We start from the raw sequence: 18,900 nt of genomic DNA, 5'->3' as shown, positions 1-18,900 counted from the left end.
ATTTTGTGTTTAAATCGCCTGTAAATTGGAGCTAGACGTGAACAAGTTTTAGTTGTATCCTTCTGTCCCTATTCGCAAGTATCTCATAAGTTCCAGTTAAACAGGTGAATCAATGAAATTCTTCATCTTTTATTTATGTAACCCTAAACTTAGCATTTGGTCTACTACTCAATTGTTGCCACTCTATTTTCAGGCAATAGAGGAGTGTACTTTTGTTGTGCTGGAATCCCTCTGAGTCCAATGCTCTGCTGCAGAAGGTACTGACTTGGGTACAAACGTTTTAACGTCACATTTCTTATTATTAAAACTTCTGTTACAGGCAGATGAAGGAACAAAGTAAGAAGTTGGCCAACCTAAAGCACAAAGAGCAGGTGGAGAAGAAAAAAAATGCCCAGTTGCTGGAGGAGGCACGCCGAAGGGAAGATAATTTAGCTGACGATTCCCATCAGCTCCAGGTATGAAGTCTAGTCACACTAATTTGAGTTGTAGTTCAACAGATTGGTGTTTTTCCCCAGGAGCTTTAAATGTGTCATTATTTCTGTTCTGTGGAAACTCCTTGCCTGTCACTGTTCAAGGAATGAATATCCCTAGTTCTCAACTAGGATGTGGGAAAGTGCCCTTCACTATTGTGGAACATTCCATCTTTGGGATCGGTAAAAACTAATATATTACCTTCAGCATACAGGGAAAACATGTTAGAACTGACATTGAGGGTATTTTTGCTAGTAATGTATTTGTAATATGCCAGTTTTCAGGAAAAATTTGCAGTCAAGTTTAGAGAGAGGCGAAGTTAGAAATATATCGCCATTCCTTCACTGTTACTGGGCCAAAATCCTGGAGCTCCCTCCCTAACAGCACTGTAGGTGTACCTACACCACATGGACTGTAGTGGTTCAAAAAGGCAGCTTACCACCACCACCTCGAGGGCAATCAAGGATGGGCAATAAATGCCGGCCTAACCAGTGACGCCCACACCCCATGAATGAATAAAAAACTGGAACCAATATTGTTCTTAAGTGAAGTGTAATCCAGACATAAACTATTTGTGAGAATGAATTATAAACAATTTCAAAGCAAGGTTATCTTTTTGCCAGTAGCAGTACAATAATACTTTTAAGTGGTCAAGTGAAGGGAGAAACATACATCTCCATATTGTTTCAGGGTCCATTGTTCATGTGCGTGATTTCTTTCATGGTTCTTCACCTTCCTATCTCTGTGATCTCCGACTGTTCCTATCAACCCCACAACACTATCCCACCCCAGCCCCCACCTCCCCCTGCCTTTTCACCTGAAAGCACTGCCTTCCTCTGACTCTGGCCTTTTGTATATTCCTGCCTCCTTTCACCCCTTTCTGGTATCTGGGCCCTGTGTCCTGAAATTTCCTCCCTGAACCTCTGTGGCACCCCACTTCCACCTTTAAGACCGTCCTTTAAAGCAATCTCTTTGACCAAGCTTTGGGTCACCCCTGCTAATGTTCCCTGCTGTGGATCATGTCTCTTTTTTGTTTGAAATGCCTGGGGACAATTTTCTTTGTTAACAGCACTATGTAAATGTAAATTATTGCAACATCCATAAAAATGTTGCAGATGATGAGTGTCTTTTTGTTCCTAAAACATTAGCATTGAAGAATATATGGACCAAATTTTGCTGTAGGACACCTAACAGCAGGTTAGACTTGCCCTTGCATGTTCAGACTTTTAAACTTTTTTTTGCAGGATAAGTTGCTAGAAGTGTGAGCTGATAATGTTATCAAGGCATTTGTTGCCCTGAGTAAACAGGGCAGCAACTGTGTATCCCCTTAAGCAATAACCTTGATGGATTGTGAAATTAATAGCACAAAAACTGAGAAAAATGTATAATTAGAGTGGGCGATTGAATGTCAAAGCAGGTACAGAAAGAGAAATGAAGGGATTGAAAAAATTGGATAGAGAGATAAAAAGAGACATCAAGGAAAAGTACATCTGTTTAAAAGAGTTTAAATTTTACATTTTTAAAATCTCCAACAATTAAAACCTTAAGGAATAAAGTTCCACGCACAATAACAATTAATCTTCACTGGCAGTAGTTAACATTTGTCACTTTGCTAAAAGGATATTTATACTGCAGTGGTCAAGGCCTAACTTTCCGTGGTGACTTTGTTCATATCTGCCACAAAATACAGCAACTTCAAACTATTCAGTGCATTAGGGAGGTGCTATTTTTGTGAAACCTCATTTCAAAAGGCCAGAATTAGATGAGTGCAGATATCTAGGGGCATGTGGGACTGAATAAGATTGTAGAGATAAGGAGGGATGGGCCATGGAAGGATTTGAAAATGAGGATGAGAATTTTAAAATCGAGGTATTGTTTAATCAGGAGTCAATATAGGTCAATGAGCACAGAGGTGATGGGAGAAACAGGACTTGGTGCAAGAAAGGATGTAAACAGCAGAGTTTTGGATGACCTCAAGTTTTCAGAGGATATAATGTAAGAGGCTGACCAGGAGTAAATTGGAATAGTCAAGTCTAGATGTAAAAAAGGCATGGATGAGGGTTTCAGCAGTAACTGAACTGAGGCGGGGCAGAGTAGGGCAATTTTACAGAAGTGGAAATAGGCGGTCCTGGTAATGGTGTAGTTCCGTGGAAGAAGCCCATCTCTGGGTCAGATATGGCAAGAAGGTTGCAAACAGTCTGGTTCAGCCTCAAACAGTTGATGGAGGAGGAATGGAGACAGCAGTTAGGGAATGGAATTTGTAGCAGGTACTGAAGACAATGGCTTCTGTCTTCCCAACATTTAATCGGAGGAAATTGCTGCTCATCCAGAACGAGATGTTGGATAAGTAGACTGATAACTTAGTGAGACTGGAGGAGTCAGAAGAGGTCGCGATGAAGTACAACTGGGTGTTGCCAGTGTACATCTGGAAACTGACACTGAGTTTTTGGGTGTTGCCAAGGGGCAGTATGTTGATGAGAAATAGGACGTGGCCAAGGATAGATCCTTGGAGTGCACCAGAGGCAACAGTGTGAAAGTGGAAAGAGAAACCATTGTAGGTAATTCTCTTGCTATGATTAAATAGATGAAAATGGAACAAGGTGAGTGCAGTCCCATTCAGCTGGATGACAAGGAGCAGTGTTGAAAACATTGGTGTGGCCCACTGTGTCACAGGCTGCAGACAGGTCAAAAAGGACAAGGCGGGGGGGATACCTTTTACCTTTAGCCAAAGTCACATCAAAGTCACTTGTGACTTTGAGCCATTTCAGTATTGTGGCAGAGGTGGAAACCTGACTGGAGGGATTCAAGCATGGAGTTCTGGGAATGATGGCCATTTTTGGGAGGCGACTACACATTCAAGGACTTTGGAGAGGAAAGGGAAGTTGGGGTGGTAGTTTGCAAGGATGGTGAGGGGTGATGTTGGCAAATTTGAAGAAGAGTAGGATAGTACTTGAACACAAAGAACTGTTAAAGTCAGCAGCTAACATGGGAACCAAGAAGGGAATTTGGGTGGTCAACAGTTTAATGGCAGATGGGTTGAGTGAGCAGGAGTTGGGTTTTGTGGACAAGGTGAGCTTGGAGTGTGCATGAGGGCAGGCAAGTGAGAAGCAGAGAACAATATGAGTTCAGGGTTGGGTGAACTTTACAGGAAGTTTGGCCTTGTAGGCTACGGGAAAGGAAGGAAGTGTTGGACGCAGGATGATCCCAATCTTAGTGACAAAGAAGTCCATGAGCTCCTAACGCTTGTTTGAGATGAAGATGGAGGAGACAGAGCAGAGGAATTTAAGAAGGTAGTTTGCAATAGAGAAAAGAAGCTGTGGGCAATCTTTTCATTCAAGGATGATCCTGGAACAGTGAGCAGTTTTGGGAGACGAGAGCAAGACCCAACAATGCTATATGAATGGTTAAACCAGTTGTCCACCATATCTGGATTCTTTTTGTCCAGTCGCACATGCGGGTAACTTAAAGAGACCAATTTGTACTTAGCCTTTGCAGGAACAGCAAGCTTGCTACGTGGCCATGTATCCTTGAGGGAGCTCCCTCAGCCAAATTTCCATTAAGACCATGATATCGATGCCATCATCCACAGTAAGCTTGTGGGTGGCAAGGGTCTTATTCACATGCAAATGGACATTCGGGAGGGAGATGCTGAGACAAATGGTAGGAGTTGATCCACTGGCAGAGTCCACAGGGTTAGGAATGGGAATGGAAGGAGATTGGCAAGATTTAGACCCCAAAGGTTGGGCGGGAGGTTTGGCAGGAGAGTCAGATGGGGCAGTTGGAATTGCTACTCATAGTGCCTTCATGGGCCCTTCGAAGATACCAGGGGAAGCACAGAGGAAAGCTGTAGATTTAACTCTGAGGGAGTCAAGCTTGGGAAACAGCAGCAGAAGAGTAAGGTCGAGGAGTACTGAAGGGTGGAGTATAGTTTTTGGAGCGCCAAGTATCTGAGATGGGGGGCTAAAAGACATGGTGATAGCTGAGAGCAAACTAGAAGGAGCAAAGGCAAAAGAAATGTAATATGAAAGGGAGAAAAAAGTGGAAATAGAAGCAATGGGCTTAGGAATAGAATGGCAATCAAAATGCACAAGCAAATGAGCACAGCAAATTCTCAAGTTACATAGGTCTGCTTATTTGCAATTATTAGGATACATAAAAGCCTGGTAGTAAATGGGAAATAATAAACAATTGGTTGGAGTGCGGAGTTAAAGCGAAAGATCCATGGTGAAATAACATTGATATAGGTCTAATGGAGTCAACATGGAGCATCAATGAACTTTTGCCCAAGTTGGGAGACAGGTGTGGTGATTTCGCAGGTAGCAACCCCGCCTGTATTTTAGCAAAGCGCTGGTTCATTATATGTGAGCCTTGACAATGAGTTTTGGTGGAACATTTGACTGTTGGGGTCATCACAACAAGCCTGAAGGTAAAGGAGTGATTTGATCCAAGTTTTCAAGATAATAAGGGTAGGGTAGATAAAGCGAAACTATTTCGGTTGTTTAGGGAGCCTAGGATTGGGGGAATAGCTTTAAAAAAAAATTGGAGCCAAACCTTTCGGGAGTGAAATTAGGAAACACTTCAAACAAAAAGGGCGGTACAGGTTTGGAATATCTTCTGCAAACAGCGATTGATGCTAGCTCAATTGTTACTTCTGAAACTGAGACTGATAGATTTTTGTTAAATAAAGGGATGAAGGGATATGGGGGAAAGGAGTTAGATCACAGATCAGCCATGATTTCACTGAATGGCAGAACAGGCTCAATGGGCTAAATGGTGTACTCGTGTTCCTAAAGATGTGGGTGAGTTTTTAGTACTTATGCGAGCCACGTAAGAATCAAGAGAGAAATAGACAGATTTGCTGATGGACAGTACGTGGGCTTTGTCAGCTGAGGATCAAATCATGCACCATTGGGCTCAGCTTGTGGAGACAGCGAAGCCGAGGGACAGAATTAGTGGCTAGAGTGAGTAGTTTTTGGTGGGAGCCAGACATAATGGGTTCAATCTTGCTGTGAGTATCGGCAACCCAAAGTGTGGACCATTTCCAGATCCCAACCCTGTATGCTGTCAGCTGAATCTTAGAGTAAGCTAATTAGTAGGCTGTCTCTGTATTCACTGTCCAATTAGGGATGGTGGATGAGTTCTAGAGGTAGGTGCTAGGACAGCATGGCCCACTGCACAGGAGGTTGGCAGCCCTCACTCTGTGACCAGTGGGAATGCTGCTGAAACCTAAACAATGGGAGCAGCAGAGAAGCACAATGGAGTTGCCATCAGTATCAGGGAAGTAAATGAGGCCCATGACAATTAGAGACGTCTGTCTGCAGAAATTCCACACTCAATGGTAAGGCTTTGTGATGGGAATACAGAAACCTTGCCATTTTCTGCTGGTACCATTTAAATATTTACTTGTAATTCAGCCTCTACGTCCTGCTGTGCATCCGCCTCCTTTTGCTTCCTGGGATGTGGACTCAATGGAGGGCTTTTGTGATGCTGGCAAAATTGCTGTGTTTCAATTACTGCTGTCAATTGGCTCCTTAATTAGGTTGATTGCATTCCCACTGCTTTGCTGTGAAACCACCTCCGGAAAAAGTGCAAGCAGATAGCAACACATTGAGCAATTGTCATACTGTCCTTTTTGGGTTGCCAACCCTCCAGGATTGGCCTGGAGCCTCCAGGAATTGAAAATCAATCTCCAGGACACTGCTGTGTGTTACCTTGAGAAAAATCATCAGGACATGAAAACAATTTTTTTTTGGTAATTTTCTTTAAACGTTTCTCTTTACCAGATATAATCATATTGAAAATGGGGGAAAAATGTCTGACGGTCAAGCATCATCCAATTGGGTAATGAGTCTTTTTGTTTTCCAATTGGCGTAGCAAGGCAGTACAGCACAAGGATGGCTGTGTTAGCTGATTAGTGGCTGGACCATGGAAGAAAGTCATGTGATGAAAGCTCCAGGAATACATTTAATCTCATTGCCCCCCCCACCACCTCCAGTGTATCTCTGGGAAAGTTGCCCTCAATGTCTTTGGTTTTGCTGTTGCTACAATAAGTTTTTACTGAACCGTGGGTAGTCAAAAAGCATAACAGCGGCCATGGTGGCAAAAAGTCCCTTGTTGCTGTTGCAGCCATAGGATTGCATTGAGACTGAACTTTGCAGTGCTTTGAACTGCTGCTTATCCTATTCCAAGACTGGGGCAAGATCATTTGAAATATTTGGAGGAGTCTGCTGCACTTGTTGTGGCGCAACAGAGGTTTCCACACCACACACACACACATTTCCCCCCCCACTCCTCCACTACCTCTCTCCACAGTGAAACAGCTGATCTTGGAGTGGCATTATTACTCTCTGCAGACAAAGGTTCCCCTGGAACTATCAGGATCTTCAGGAATTCCAAGGGAAATTAGGTGCGACCCCAAACTGCCAAAATGATGGGGCAAAGTAGATGAGGCTGCCCCTTCAGAATCAAGTTGCTGGATGCTCATGGATGAATAGAAAACCCAGAAGACCTAAGTTACATTCCAAATTACAGCCCTTGCTTGTTTTAGCTGGTAATTGTGCTCCTTGGATATGCACCTATAGAGTCAGAAATATGGATGGAGTGAAAAGCTAGCTATCATCATATAGACTCTGATCTCATTGCTACAGGTAGTGTTATCCGGCGGTAGAATGTTGGGGAAAACATAGAAGGGGCCAAGGTTAGAACCCTGGGGCACAATGTAGATTATAGCATAGGTGTAGGCTGTAAAGCATTGCAGGAGATGTGCTGGTTATGTTGAAATATGTAATTGAAGGGATAATGATATGCAGAAAGACCATGACAGGAAAGGCAGTAGATGGAGCGGGAAGAACACATTGGTTGCAATGTTTCACAATACCATTTCTTTTCATGAAAGTAAAAGCAACTCAATATGTGCAATAAGTTTCTTTCCCCCACCGCCCCACCCAAAAAACATTTTTTTTCTCTGCCATTAAAAGGATTTTTAAATAATAGCAACCTCTAAGCATTAAGCTCTAGTTCTTGACCACATTGCTGTCATTACCATTAGTTTTACAGGTTGTTGCTGCAGGGGACTACAAATTTAATAGACTCAGAAAGTTTAATTTAAATTTCAGACCATTCCAGTTCCCAGGACAGTGTAAATAAAACTTAAACAATTTTTATGTAATACTTGGTATCCCAGGCCACCATTAACCTTGTTTTTCCACAGACGCCAATTTCAATCCCAACAATACCAATCCTTTTTGTACTAAAAATGTAAAGATTGTTACTTGTTTTCATTGCAGTTCTCAATCACTTAACATACCATTATGATGCAGTTTTAATAACTTGAGAATTGCAGGCATAATATAATGCTGTAGTAATGGATCCAGAAAGAATGATATAAAGCCATACTAACATGACAACAGTGTCTTGAAAGGTTATCTTCAAGTTCTTCTAGCACAGAACAGCTCCTGAAAGATTGAGGAAAATACAAGAAAAAAGTTTGATGTTAGATTGACAGAGAGATTGATGACAGATTGCTGTAAATGTCAGACATACTTTGGTATGAATTTACTTCTATAAACAGCATATTAGATGTCACCAGATGAAGTAGTAAAGCCAAGTGCAAATGTAAGCTATTACATCAGCTAAGCAGGGAGTGACATTGATTTAAAGATCATAAATATGCTATTATAAGATCATATACTTAGATATGTATAGAATTTTGCATTCAGCAGATATATATAAAGTGACATGTATCTTTTTTATGACATTCATCTACTGAACAGGGAGCGATTGCAAGCAAGCACAAATTGCAACAAGCATTTAGCACCATTAAACTTAATCCCCTAAGCTTTGAATTTGACTATTAGAGTTTGATGCGTAACGTTGTCAAAAGCCTTTGGGAAGTCCAGATACGGTATGTTGTAATACTTCTCAAAGACCACTCATGCTGTTAGTTTCCCAAATAAATCAAGGAAACAGTTCAGCCATAATCTTCCCCTTCTGAATCCATATTGGCTGCTGTTCAATAGCTTTATCGATAGTCCCCAAGTTTAGTTCTGATAATTATATTAATTTACCTGGATGGAAGTTAGACTACAGAGTCTGTAGATATCTGTGTCTGTTTTATCCTCTTTTTTGAATATGGGCATCGCATTCGCTTGTTTTCAATTTAATGGTATTTCCTATGGTCCAGCAAATCCTTCATAATGCTTGTTAGTGTCTCAGTTTGCTAAGTATCATCTATCTTGACAATTTGTTTGATTTGAACCATTTTAGGCTTTTGGATATGGCAGCATAGTGATTATGTTACTGGGCTAGTAATCCTGAGGCCTGGACTAATGGTCTGATGATATGAGTTCAAATTCTCAGCTTCCATGATGGGATTTCAAATACAACTGGAAAATTTGAACTCAATTAATTAATTAAAAATGACATTAAAAAATCTAGTCTCAGTAATGGTGACCGTGAAACTGCGGGATTGTCTGAAAAAAATTCTGCCTGTCACTGTTGTCCTTCAGGGAAGAAATATGCCATTCTTACCCATTCTGGACTCTGTAACTCCAGACCAGCAGCAATGTGGTTTACTCTGCCTTCTGAAATGGCCTCGCAAGACACTCAGTTGTACTAAACTGCTACCTTTGCTATGGTTCAAGAAATTTGGCTCACCATCATCTTCCCAAGAGCAATTAGGGATGGACAATAAATGCTAACCTGGCCAATGATGCCCACTTTCTGTGAATAAGTTTAGCAGAGTGTTTTAAACCTTTTGAATGTTGTGACTTGTGATAGACATGAAGCGGGCTTTTCAGGCAAGTTTAAATCAGAAGAAAAGATGACATTTATTCACACACCATCTCGAAATGTAAACGCAACAAAAAACACTCACTCCCTCACATACACACATACACGCGAGTAAAGATGGATTCTAGAAAATGAAGCCTGCACCTAGTTTATTAACAGAATAATAAGAAGCAGATCACGTGGTTAAATAGTCCTTTAAGATCCATCTCTTGCAGGCCTGGATGGATTCTCTCTCATAGTTCTTTGGAGATGAATAAAAGTTGGAAGTCTCTGGATTTACAAATGAGGTTATGACTGTCTTTGTGTACAGGCGAATCTTTGCAGGTGAAAATGAATTAGTCTCCCTCGCACAGCCTGGGTTGCCTGGCTCAGCAGTGTTCTGTTCTTCTGATTGGAGGAATGGTCCCTTTTGCCCAGATGGTTTAATGGCTAATCTGTCTCTGCCTGATTCTTACAATAATCAGATTTGTTATCTGAAGTCAGTTTTAATCATGTGACCACATGTTCAATACTCCAATTGGCACATGAATGATTCGAAGTTAGAAGCCATTGCTACACAATGGGGGTTTAATGGTGGCAGTTCACATCTGCTTCTGATAAACATTTTTTTTCTGCGCATCATGGCTAAGGGCCAAGCTCACAGACACTGCATCTGAGGGGCTGTTGACTTTGAGTTTTAGTAAATACACAGAAAATGGGGCTGTAAATTCGACAAGTGCTTTCATCTTCAGCATGCCGATTCAAGGGAGGACACCCCACCCATGGTCATTTACATTTTATGAACTTTACGGAGGTATGTTTAGTCGTGAGTTAATCCTTTGTGCAGAAATCACAGAAGGTCACCTGACCTTTGGCAGCCACCTTTAATACAAATTGTCCACTTTTTAAAGTCAATTTCAACAAGTCCACATGGACTGAACTTTGTATCTTGAAAGTCAGAAATATGATATCCTTACTGAATGCCATGTAGATACTTGGGGGAAAAAATCATTTTTGTTATTTTGTGCTCATCCTGTCTGTTTGCATCGCCTATGGTTCTCACTTCTTCTTTGCCTGCTCTCTTGCTTTTGCAGAACTGTAAGATGTGTGTTGTTATATTTACCCTCCTCAGTTATGCCATTTTCTAGGTTTCTCTTTGACCAAATCATCCTTTTCATACATTTCTGTATTTTCTTACATTTAATCCAGTGAACCTCTTCCGATTTTATCTGCAGACTTTGTTGAGATTATTTTCCCACTTTTAACTCTTTAATTTGTGTACTAATCCAGATTTGGGCCCCTTTTGTTCTTTTTTGGTGTGAACCTGCATGTTCAGCATCTTCCTGCTTCACCATTCTTCGGTGTCTCAATTATATACTGCTGGGACATAGTAAAGTCAACAAGCCAATCTCATATTTAAAACAGTTCCAAATCTAATAACTGTAGTAAATCACATTCCTATACACCGGAAACGACTTCACAGAAAACAAAATATTTCTTTGCATCAACCATGTCATTTAGACTCTTTTCTATCCCCATGTCTCCCCTTGGTGCTCCTAATTTGTTGTTCTTCTTAGGGGCTACCTGAGTTTCAATGGCATGAACGGTGGCTGGTTGAAAATCAAGACTCTTGGGGCTGAGGCTTCCCTTGTTCCATGGCAGCTGAATCCTGGGATAAATCTGTTACGGGCATTTCTGTTGCTGTTACTTTGGCAGCCTGGCCGTGTCTCGCCTACAGCAGAGGAGCAGTCATCTGAGTGGGGTAGCTGGAGGGCCATGGAAGAATACTGGACCCTGGTTCTGTAGGTTTCAATAATATTTTTGTCTGTATTCCAGTCAAGGGCTTATAGGCCATGTACACCATTGTATATAATCTATGTTCTAAAGTTTTTAGTGACTCCAGTATACACATTCATGAATGTTGCAGTACTGGCCCTTGGACCTTTGTGAAAGGAGGCATAATAGTAGTAATAGATATCTGTCAGTCTTGGAAGATGATGGCTTGGCGCCTGTGGTGTTGTCACTTTTGGATTGAAGATCATCTGTTGTGGCTGTAGAGGCTGACTCACAGGTGGCAATTGCTTCCACATCTGGCAGAGATAAATAGCGTTGGCCTGAGGTCAACTGATGTTTTTTTTCCTTCCACTGGTATTGCCTGCCTGGATCAATCTTGCTTGCCTGGTGAGCACAAATCATGGTATGTTAAAAAATGTAGTGGCAGAGATGATTGGCAATCCTCGTTTTCTCCTTTTTTCTATGTTTCGCCTCAAGGACAAAAAGGAGTAATGAGAAATTGCCTAGGGGAAGGTTTCTTGTACAGTAAGAAATTAAAAAGCAACAGATTGTCATGGCTTCTCTGCCTCTTGACATCTTCATTTTTGTACCTGTTCAGGCATTCCATTGCTTTTTCCCCCAATCATGACAAAGACCCAAAATAGGCAGGTGAAGGGTGGTGAGGGAGTATTCCCTCTGGCTAGGTTGTTGTTTCATGGAAAGATGTTGCATAATATGTAAAAGAAGTTTTGAAAGTCTTGTGCTTGACACAAAAATGCTGTGGAACCCAGATATCAGCAGGCTGAGAATCTAAGGGGAATAAGTGTTGGAAGGAAGCAAGGACAGGTGAGGTGAGGATTTGAAGAGTCAGCATGTATGTAGAACTGTGAGGAAAGGTCCATTTACAGGCAGCATGTGGGAGAGTTAAGGCTCCAGGGGTATGATATGTTTCACTCTTGCAGATAATCAATAAGCAGGAACAAAGAATGTAAAGCATGCAACCTCAATCAAAAAACATTTTTGATGTCTTGCCATTTTACAAATGAATTATCATAAAATATAAAGCACCTATGCATTCACCATTTAAGTATGAATAGTGACATCATAAGCTCAATGACTCTCTGTTATTCACTTAATTACCAATCAAAAATTCAATTAACCACATTTGGATTCTCAATTAACGACGTGACTAATGCATTGGACAATTCACTTTTGGGGGGTCGCTTTGGTATGTAAGCTATTTATTATCTGGAGCCATTGACCTTTTGTGCATTGTGTGTAGCGCAAGCACTATGGTAAAATTAACCTTGCATTTCAGTAATAATACATCTTTTTTTTAAATGTTGCATTTGTCCTAATTTGTTAACCAGACTACATTTTTTTCTTTTTAGAAGTATTACAATCAGTTATGCCTGATAAACAAGTGTAACCAATTGGAAAAATGACTAACAATCATGCTGCCAGATTTATGCCCATTCAGCTTTGTGATCAAATTTCATATTGCCACTTTAAACATCTGCTGGGTTACAACTTATTACATCACAATTAGATCCTGATGAAGTCATTTGAACATCCATGCAGTTTTCCATCATTTCCCTCAATAAGGAGTTCAACCATTAACCCACTTATGTAATATGTGATCTATGCTGCTAATTGAAGTATATTTAAAGAGCACGAAGGAATGTACTAGTTTTTGATTTTCTGCTTGAAATGTTTTTCTTTTGTTCTTTCCTATTTTTAACTCATTGGTTAGGAAACTTGTGCCAAGTATTCAGAAAATGTAATTGTGTATTTTACATTGTCAACGATATTAGGACAATAATGTTCCCAAAGGAGATGCTCTTTCTTTTCAGGGGTAAAGGGAGAAAAATGGAGAAATGCCAGGCAGGTCAGATTTCACCTAAGGTACAGTGCACATATCTGCCACTGTCATCATAACCTGCAACTACGTGAGAAAGCACGTCACAACTGATTCCACAGGTTCTAGACCTGCCATCGGTAGTTGTTACCTTATGTTACAGAGAATCATTTGTAGAATTATGCAAGGAAGAACATGTTTAACTGACAAACACTATTGGACTGGCACTGTCTGTGGCACTAATAACCTCCTATTCCATCTGTTTTCAAGTATGCGCAACAGGAAGGGTGCACTGGCATGGCAGTTCATTCAGCAGTAACTCATTGAGAACCAACTTCACTTCATCAGCTATCAAACAGGGATGGAGTTTTTGCAACTGAAAGTTTTCTATCTACATGTTTATTGTGCCAACCATCACTTTGCCAATGAAGTTTGTTACCTAGTAACCTTTGCAAAGGCTGATACATTTAAGATATAGCAGCTTTCGTGAAGGTTGCCAGCAATTTTTATCCACTTCTGTGGGCATTTAATTTTAAATATTATCATCTTAAAATTTACCCATCATCCATTATAGGTTTCCTTTCACAAGATCCCAGTAATAGACTCCATATGAGCTCAACCATATTCACTCAAATTAAGTGATATGACGATACCAGGTATGGCCAGTAGATTAATATACAGTTGCTAATAATGCACTGTCCAAATTAATTGATCAGATGGCCAACAATAAGAGCCCTACCATCTTGTCCAAGGTGCGGGCAGTTTCTATAGTGTACTTAACAATTCATTTAATAGAGCGATTTTATTTTGGGAGGTGTAAATAGAGAAGAAAAGTTGTGAAAACGCTGATCTGGATCATAAGTGGGTTGGAGGAAAGTCAAAGAAACAGCACACAGGCATCAGGAACAGAGGATCTGAGTTCTGGGATGTCCTGCAGCTGAATGGACAGGCTGATGAGGCTTCAGCTTTGGGTACAATCAGCAATCCTAGCGTAAATTGCACTCAAAATTTAACTCATTTTCTAAATTGATTTTATAGTTTGAGCTTCTGTTCAAACTCGTTTGCATAATTACAGAAGTCAATGTTGTATGAATCCATGCAATCAAAAAAGCCTTTTGGAACAGAGCAGCAGGAGTATGGGAGCAATTATCACAAAATTCTCAGGTTGTGGCCAGTTTTGTAGGAGGGACCAGCACCCAGAGCGAAAGATCACGGAAATTTGATTTGCACTGAATATTAACTTATGCTTGAAATTTGCACTGTTTTGCACTAGTTTAATGATTTTGAGTGAATTGCATTGGGAAAAGTAACACAACCTAGCCCAAACTCTACCCCATTATGTATGGTTTATGTTACCTACACTGAGACCTGGTTTCCTGCAGCACAATGTAGTGTCACACTTTATGTCAACACTTAATATGCTGAGAAAATGCTGCGAGAGGCACTATGAGTAGCTGTAGACTTTTCCAAGCGATACTCAAGGCTGCGACAGCAGCAGGCAAGTAGAGAGACAGAGGAGTAATGATGAGTTTAGAGTCAGGATTGGGAGGTGGAGGTTGTAGCTATAAACGCAAGTCTTTCTTGTTTCAAAGTACTAAAGAAGGAGGAAATTGAAAATGACATCACTCGGTGACAGGAAGTGGAGGAATGCAAGGACCCTAGCGGCATAAGTTGAGAAGATAGGAAAATAGAAATAATGGACTAGGGTATAAATAGACTCCACTTGTGGTTGTATTTTTTTCTCTTCTGTTCAGGTATCAGATTATGGTGATGGCATCTTTTCCACATGTCAAAGCTTTCTGGTAAAATTGCAGATATTTGGAATATATCTAATGAAAGAATTTGGCAAGAATACCACAAGACAAATAAGCCATCTTTTATGGGCTTATTAAGGGGACATTGAGGAATTCAAACTCCTATTGTTTTGTGTATCTTTTTAGTGTCTGGATCATGTTCAAACGTGCTAAGTACAGTAGAGTTTTTATTACCATGAGGAGAAGACTAGGTGCATTGATAAAAAGAGATGTAGCCACTTAAAATATGAATTTTATCGATGCAGCACAGAATATAAATTTAGATGGCATGACAAAATCAAAACCAAATTGACCAATCATTTCGAAAGGCAAATTAGCTTAAAGCTGAAATCTTTTCAGATTTACAAAAAATAACGGGAAACGCAGAAATATGTAGCAAACCAAGTTGAAGCAATGAAAGCTGCTATCAGAACAGCCAAAAAGACACTAAAGAAGATAATTAGTTATGGTAATAACAAGGAACTGGATTTTACACACTCTGGTGGGTTTGAAGGCAGGGGGACCTTTGTAAAATCCAGTGGGACCTTTGTAAAACGTAGTGGGTGGCCTTCCCACACCAACTCACTCACCTGACCCACCCACCCTTGGGCCAATTGAGGCGCTTAAGTGCCACTAAGTGCCCAATCCTGCTCCTGACAGCATTTTACCCATAGTGGGAGGGGGCCCACACCATGTAGGACACCCAATAACTTTAGCTGCACAGGCTGCTGTCAGGCAAGCGAGTGGAGCTCCCCATTGTGGGTTTTCTGTGCCCATCGCTGCACCTCCCTTAATCCCCCCACCAGCCTCTCAAACCTGGCCCCCTCCAAACCCATCACCAGGGCCTGCCAACCTGGCTCCAGACTTGCCTTGGAGCCTGGGCCCATCTTCATCAGAACTGTCTGGAGTCCCAGCAGTGGCCTTCTCTCCTGCCTGGTACTGCTGCGGCTACAGAGCGGCCAGCCATCCAATTGGTGACAACCCTCTATGGTGGGACTTTCTCCCTAGATAAGGGTATAAGTCTTGCATTAAAGTAATTAACAGTGCTCCCAGTGTTAAATTGTTATAGGGTAGTCATCAGTGTGGTGGGTGGGTTCGCCACCGACTTTTTAGCTGAGGGGCGGGGACCACGATGCAAGTAAAATCCAGCCCTTTTCAGCAAGGTTAGGAGTCGAAGAGTACTATTTAATGGCTGTTAATGATTGTGTACAAGTAAATGCAGACATAGAATTATTAATCAATATGGACCAGGCTGATGACATTTACCTTAGAAATGGGAACTGTAATTTATAAGCCATTTTCTCGTATTTAATAGCTCACTGGGGTTTGGGCCCCTTCCTATGCACTGGAGAGAGACCTATGTTAAAAAGTACAATAATCAGAACTTGTTAACTGAAGGTATATTAGTTTGCCTTCAGTTATGGAAGGTTGCTGACAGGGATCATTAGATATGCATTTTAGGCCTATGTTGAAAGAGGGAGAGTTATTAGAGGTTCTTTGTTTATGGGAAACAAAGCCTTGTATCACTAACTTGGTGAATTTTTTGAGGAAACTGACAGGTTAGTGAATTCTATAAGTTTAGTGAACATTGTCAAAGGCTTTTTGCAAATAAATGTACACAAAGTACCAAACAAATTGGGCCGCTAAACGAGATTGCGTCCTGTGCAATTGGTAGGTAGATGTTGCTTTAGATAAGGAACTAGTTGCATTTCTCAAAGATGCAAAGTAGTTATTAACGTTGGAGGTTCTGCACAGAAGGAGTCACCAATGAAGCCCAGCAGGGATCAATGTTGGACCCATTACTTGTTATTGTCTTTAACAAACATGTGGAGGATGGCATCAGGGTAACCAACCATACTTTTGCAGATGACACTCAGGTATTTGGGTGTAAGGACTTTGGGTGAGAAAAGTATATTACAGGAAGATCTTGATGCAATGGGAATAGCTCAGCATCTTTTAAACTAGGCAAATATAACAACTTAGACAAAGGTGCTGAGTAGGACAATAACCTATAGTATATTACCCTTTGAAGATCCATCATAAGTGCTGCGAGGTGGTTCTTCTTTGGTAGTCCCTTGGAATCGAGGATGATTTGCTTCCACTCTGGTTCAATGGGATCTGAGATAGTTGATAAGTCTAACCTGTGTGATCTGTGGACTCTGCCATGTGCAACGCATTTTGGCACATGGAGGCTCAGGTACATGAGTTTTTGGGAGGTTTGTGCACACTGTCCGGCGCCTTGATTTCACCTCTGCACGTTACCGACAAAGTGTCTCGATGTGTTCGGTGCCTTCCTGAATGAACCTTCTCCATTTTGGTCAGTCACAAGCCAGGGTCACCCACAAGTTGGTGGGAATGCACTGAGAACATCCCTAAGTCATTTCCATTGTTCTCCTGGGTGTCTCCTGCCACAACCAAGTTCTAAATAGAGCAGTTGCTCTGGGAGTCTGGTGTCAGGCATACAAATGGCATGTCGTGATTGGTGGAGCTGGTTTTGAGTGATTAGCTCCTCTATCCCAGGCACATTGGCTTGGGAGAGGATGCAGCTGTTGGATTGCCTTTCTTGCCATTGGATTTAGAGGATCTTGTGAAGGCACCACTGTGCTTTCAGATGCCTTCTATTGATTGTTCAAGTCTCAGAAGCATACAGGAGCATGAAGATCACTGCTGCCCAGCAAACCATGACCTTAGTCTTGGATTTGAGATCCTGGTCTTCAAATACTTTTTTCCTGAGTCAGTTGAAGGCTGAGGCTAGAAATTGGAGGCAATGATGAATTTGGTCCTTTGTTTGCCTTTGTCGAGAGGAGGCTCCCAAGATATAGAAAATGGTACACATTTTCCAGGTGTTAATGTGGCAGATTATGTGTGCCAGGCAGATCAAATCCATGAAGGAAACTTGATTGCGCTAGCATAACAGTTTTGCAATTTGTATTTATTTCCAGATGTGTGCACTGAATTCAGAAGTAATAAGTCCACGAAGACATTTAGAGATTTAAAAAAAAACTAAATTAAAATATTTATTAACGGAAGAGAAGATTTCAAATACATACATAGAACTACAAATTACTACTATAATAACTCCTAAAATCCATAATTAACCTGGCTCCCAGTTACATCCCCTTTAAGGCAACAGAGCAAAAATAGATTTTTAGATTTTAAACAGATCCACTAAATTAACACAATACCCTGGACAGTGGAATTCCAAATGACCTTACTCCAACTTCAATTTCTGTAGACAGCAGGCTTATGCACAAATATTGGAGGCTTCATTAAGGCTATTTCACACACTTCTGTTGGGTCTCACAATGCCTTCTCCTGATACGTAGCCTCATTTTCCTTTTATATATGTTTTTCTCCTTTTTAATATGTAAATTCCATTGTTTCTATACGTCTTTGAAACTGTATCTCTCTCATAACACAACTTTCATAATGTCACTATAGATTTCCGGTAACCCTTGGGAAAAATAAACATATTCCTTAGCTTGCTTGTCTGTCTGTTTGTAAACAGACTGAAATCTCTTAGAAATCCAAATCTCCCTTAATCTATCCAAAAATGCAAATTCCCTTCACACCTTACATGCTAAGACCCCAACCATGTTTACCTTCTTAGCAATTCAAAGAAACTTTTACACCTTACTTATTTTGATAACTTCAACTTGCAGTCTGCTTGACTACAAAGTGTAATTAAATTCCACCCAGACAAAAAAACATAACCCCCATAAACCTACTTTACGATAAACCAGAAAAATATTATGAAAATTATTATACTTTCGTAACACAGGATCGTGCTATTAATCTTAATCGTTGGAGAAGGTATGCTGTGGGAGCTGGAAGAGGATCTTAGCTCTTTGGGTGTTTAATGAAAGGCCCATTTTCTCATTTGCTTCAGAGAAGGAGTAGACAATGACCTGGAGCTCTGTTCTGACTGAGCACATGCACAAGCGTTATCTGCATACTAGAGCTCAGTGACTGAAGTTGAAGTGATTTTGGTTTTTGGATTGAAGATGATATAGGTTGAACAGTTCCCTGCCTATTCTGTAAATTTGTCCACATGTGGGTAATTTACTCGAGATGAGGTGCGGTATTCCAGTAAGGTTATTGTAATAGTGAATGGGATATTGAAGATATTTTGCTAGGATCATTAAATATAAAGCAAGAAATACCATCCTTTCTTTGCCTAAGACCTTGTTGAGTCACATCTAGCATACTGGCCCCAGATATTGGCAGTAAGAGAGC

The 18,900-nt window shown here is 40.9% G+C and overlaps 1 protein-coding gene across 8 annotated transcripts in view; it reads left to right on the top strand.

Moving 5' to 3' along the window:
* erc1b (ELKS/RAB6-interacting/CAST family member 1b) overlaps window positions 1–18,900 on the top strand; it is a 1,197,549-nt gene that overhangs the window by 331,407 nt on the left and 847,242 nt on the right. For all 8 annotated transcript variants that reach the window (XM_078568271.1, XM_078568270.1, XM_078568269.1 and 5 more), the window contains one exon: window positions 320–455. In XM_078568271.1, coding sequence (XP_078424397.1) covers window positions 320–455 — 136 coding nt within the window. The remainder of the gene's footprint in view (window positions 1–319; window positions 456–18,900) is intronic.

Source organism: Cetorhinus maximus, chromosome 22, assembly GCF_964194155.1.
Source record: "Cetorhinus maximus chromosome 22, sCetMax3.hap1.1, whole genome shotgun sequence".
Lineage (NCBI taxonomy): Eukaryota > Metazoa > Chordata > Chondrichthyes > Lamniformes > Cetorhinidae > Cetorhinus > Cetorhinus maximus.
This window is presented reverse-complemented; position numbering and strand designations above follow the sequence as displayed.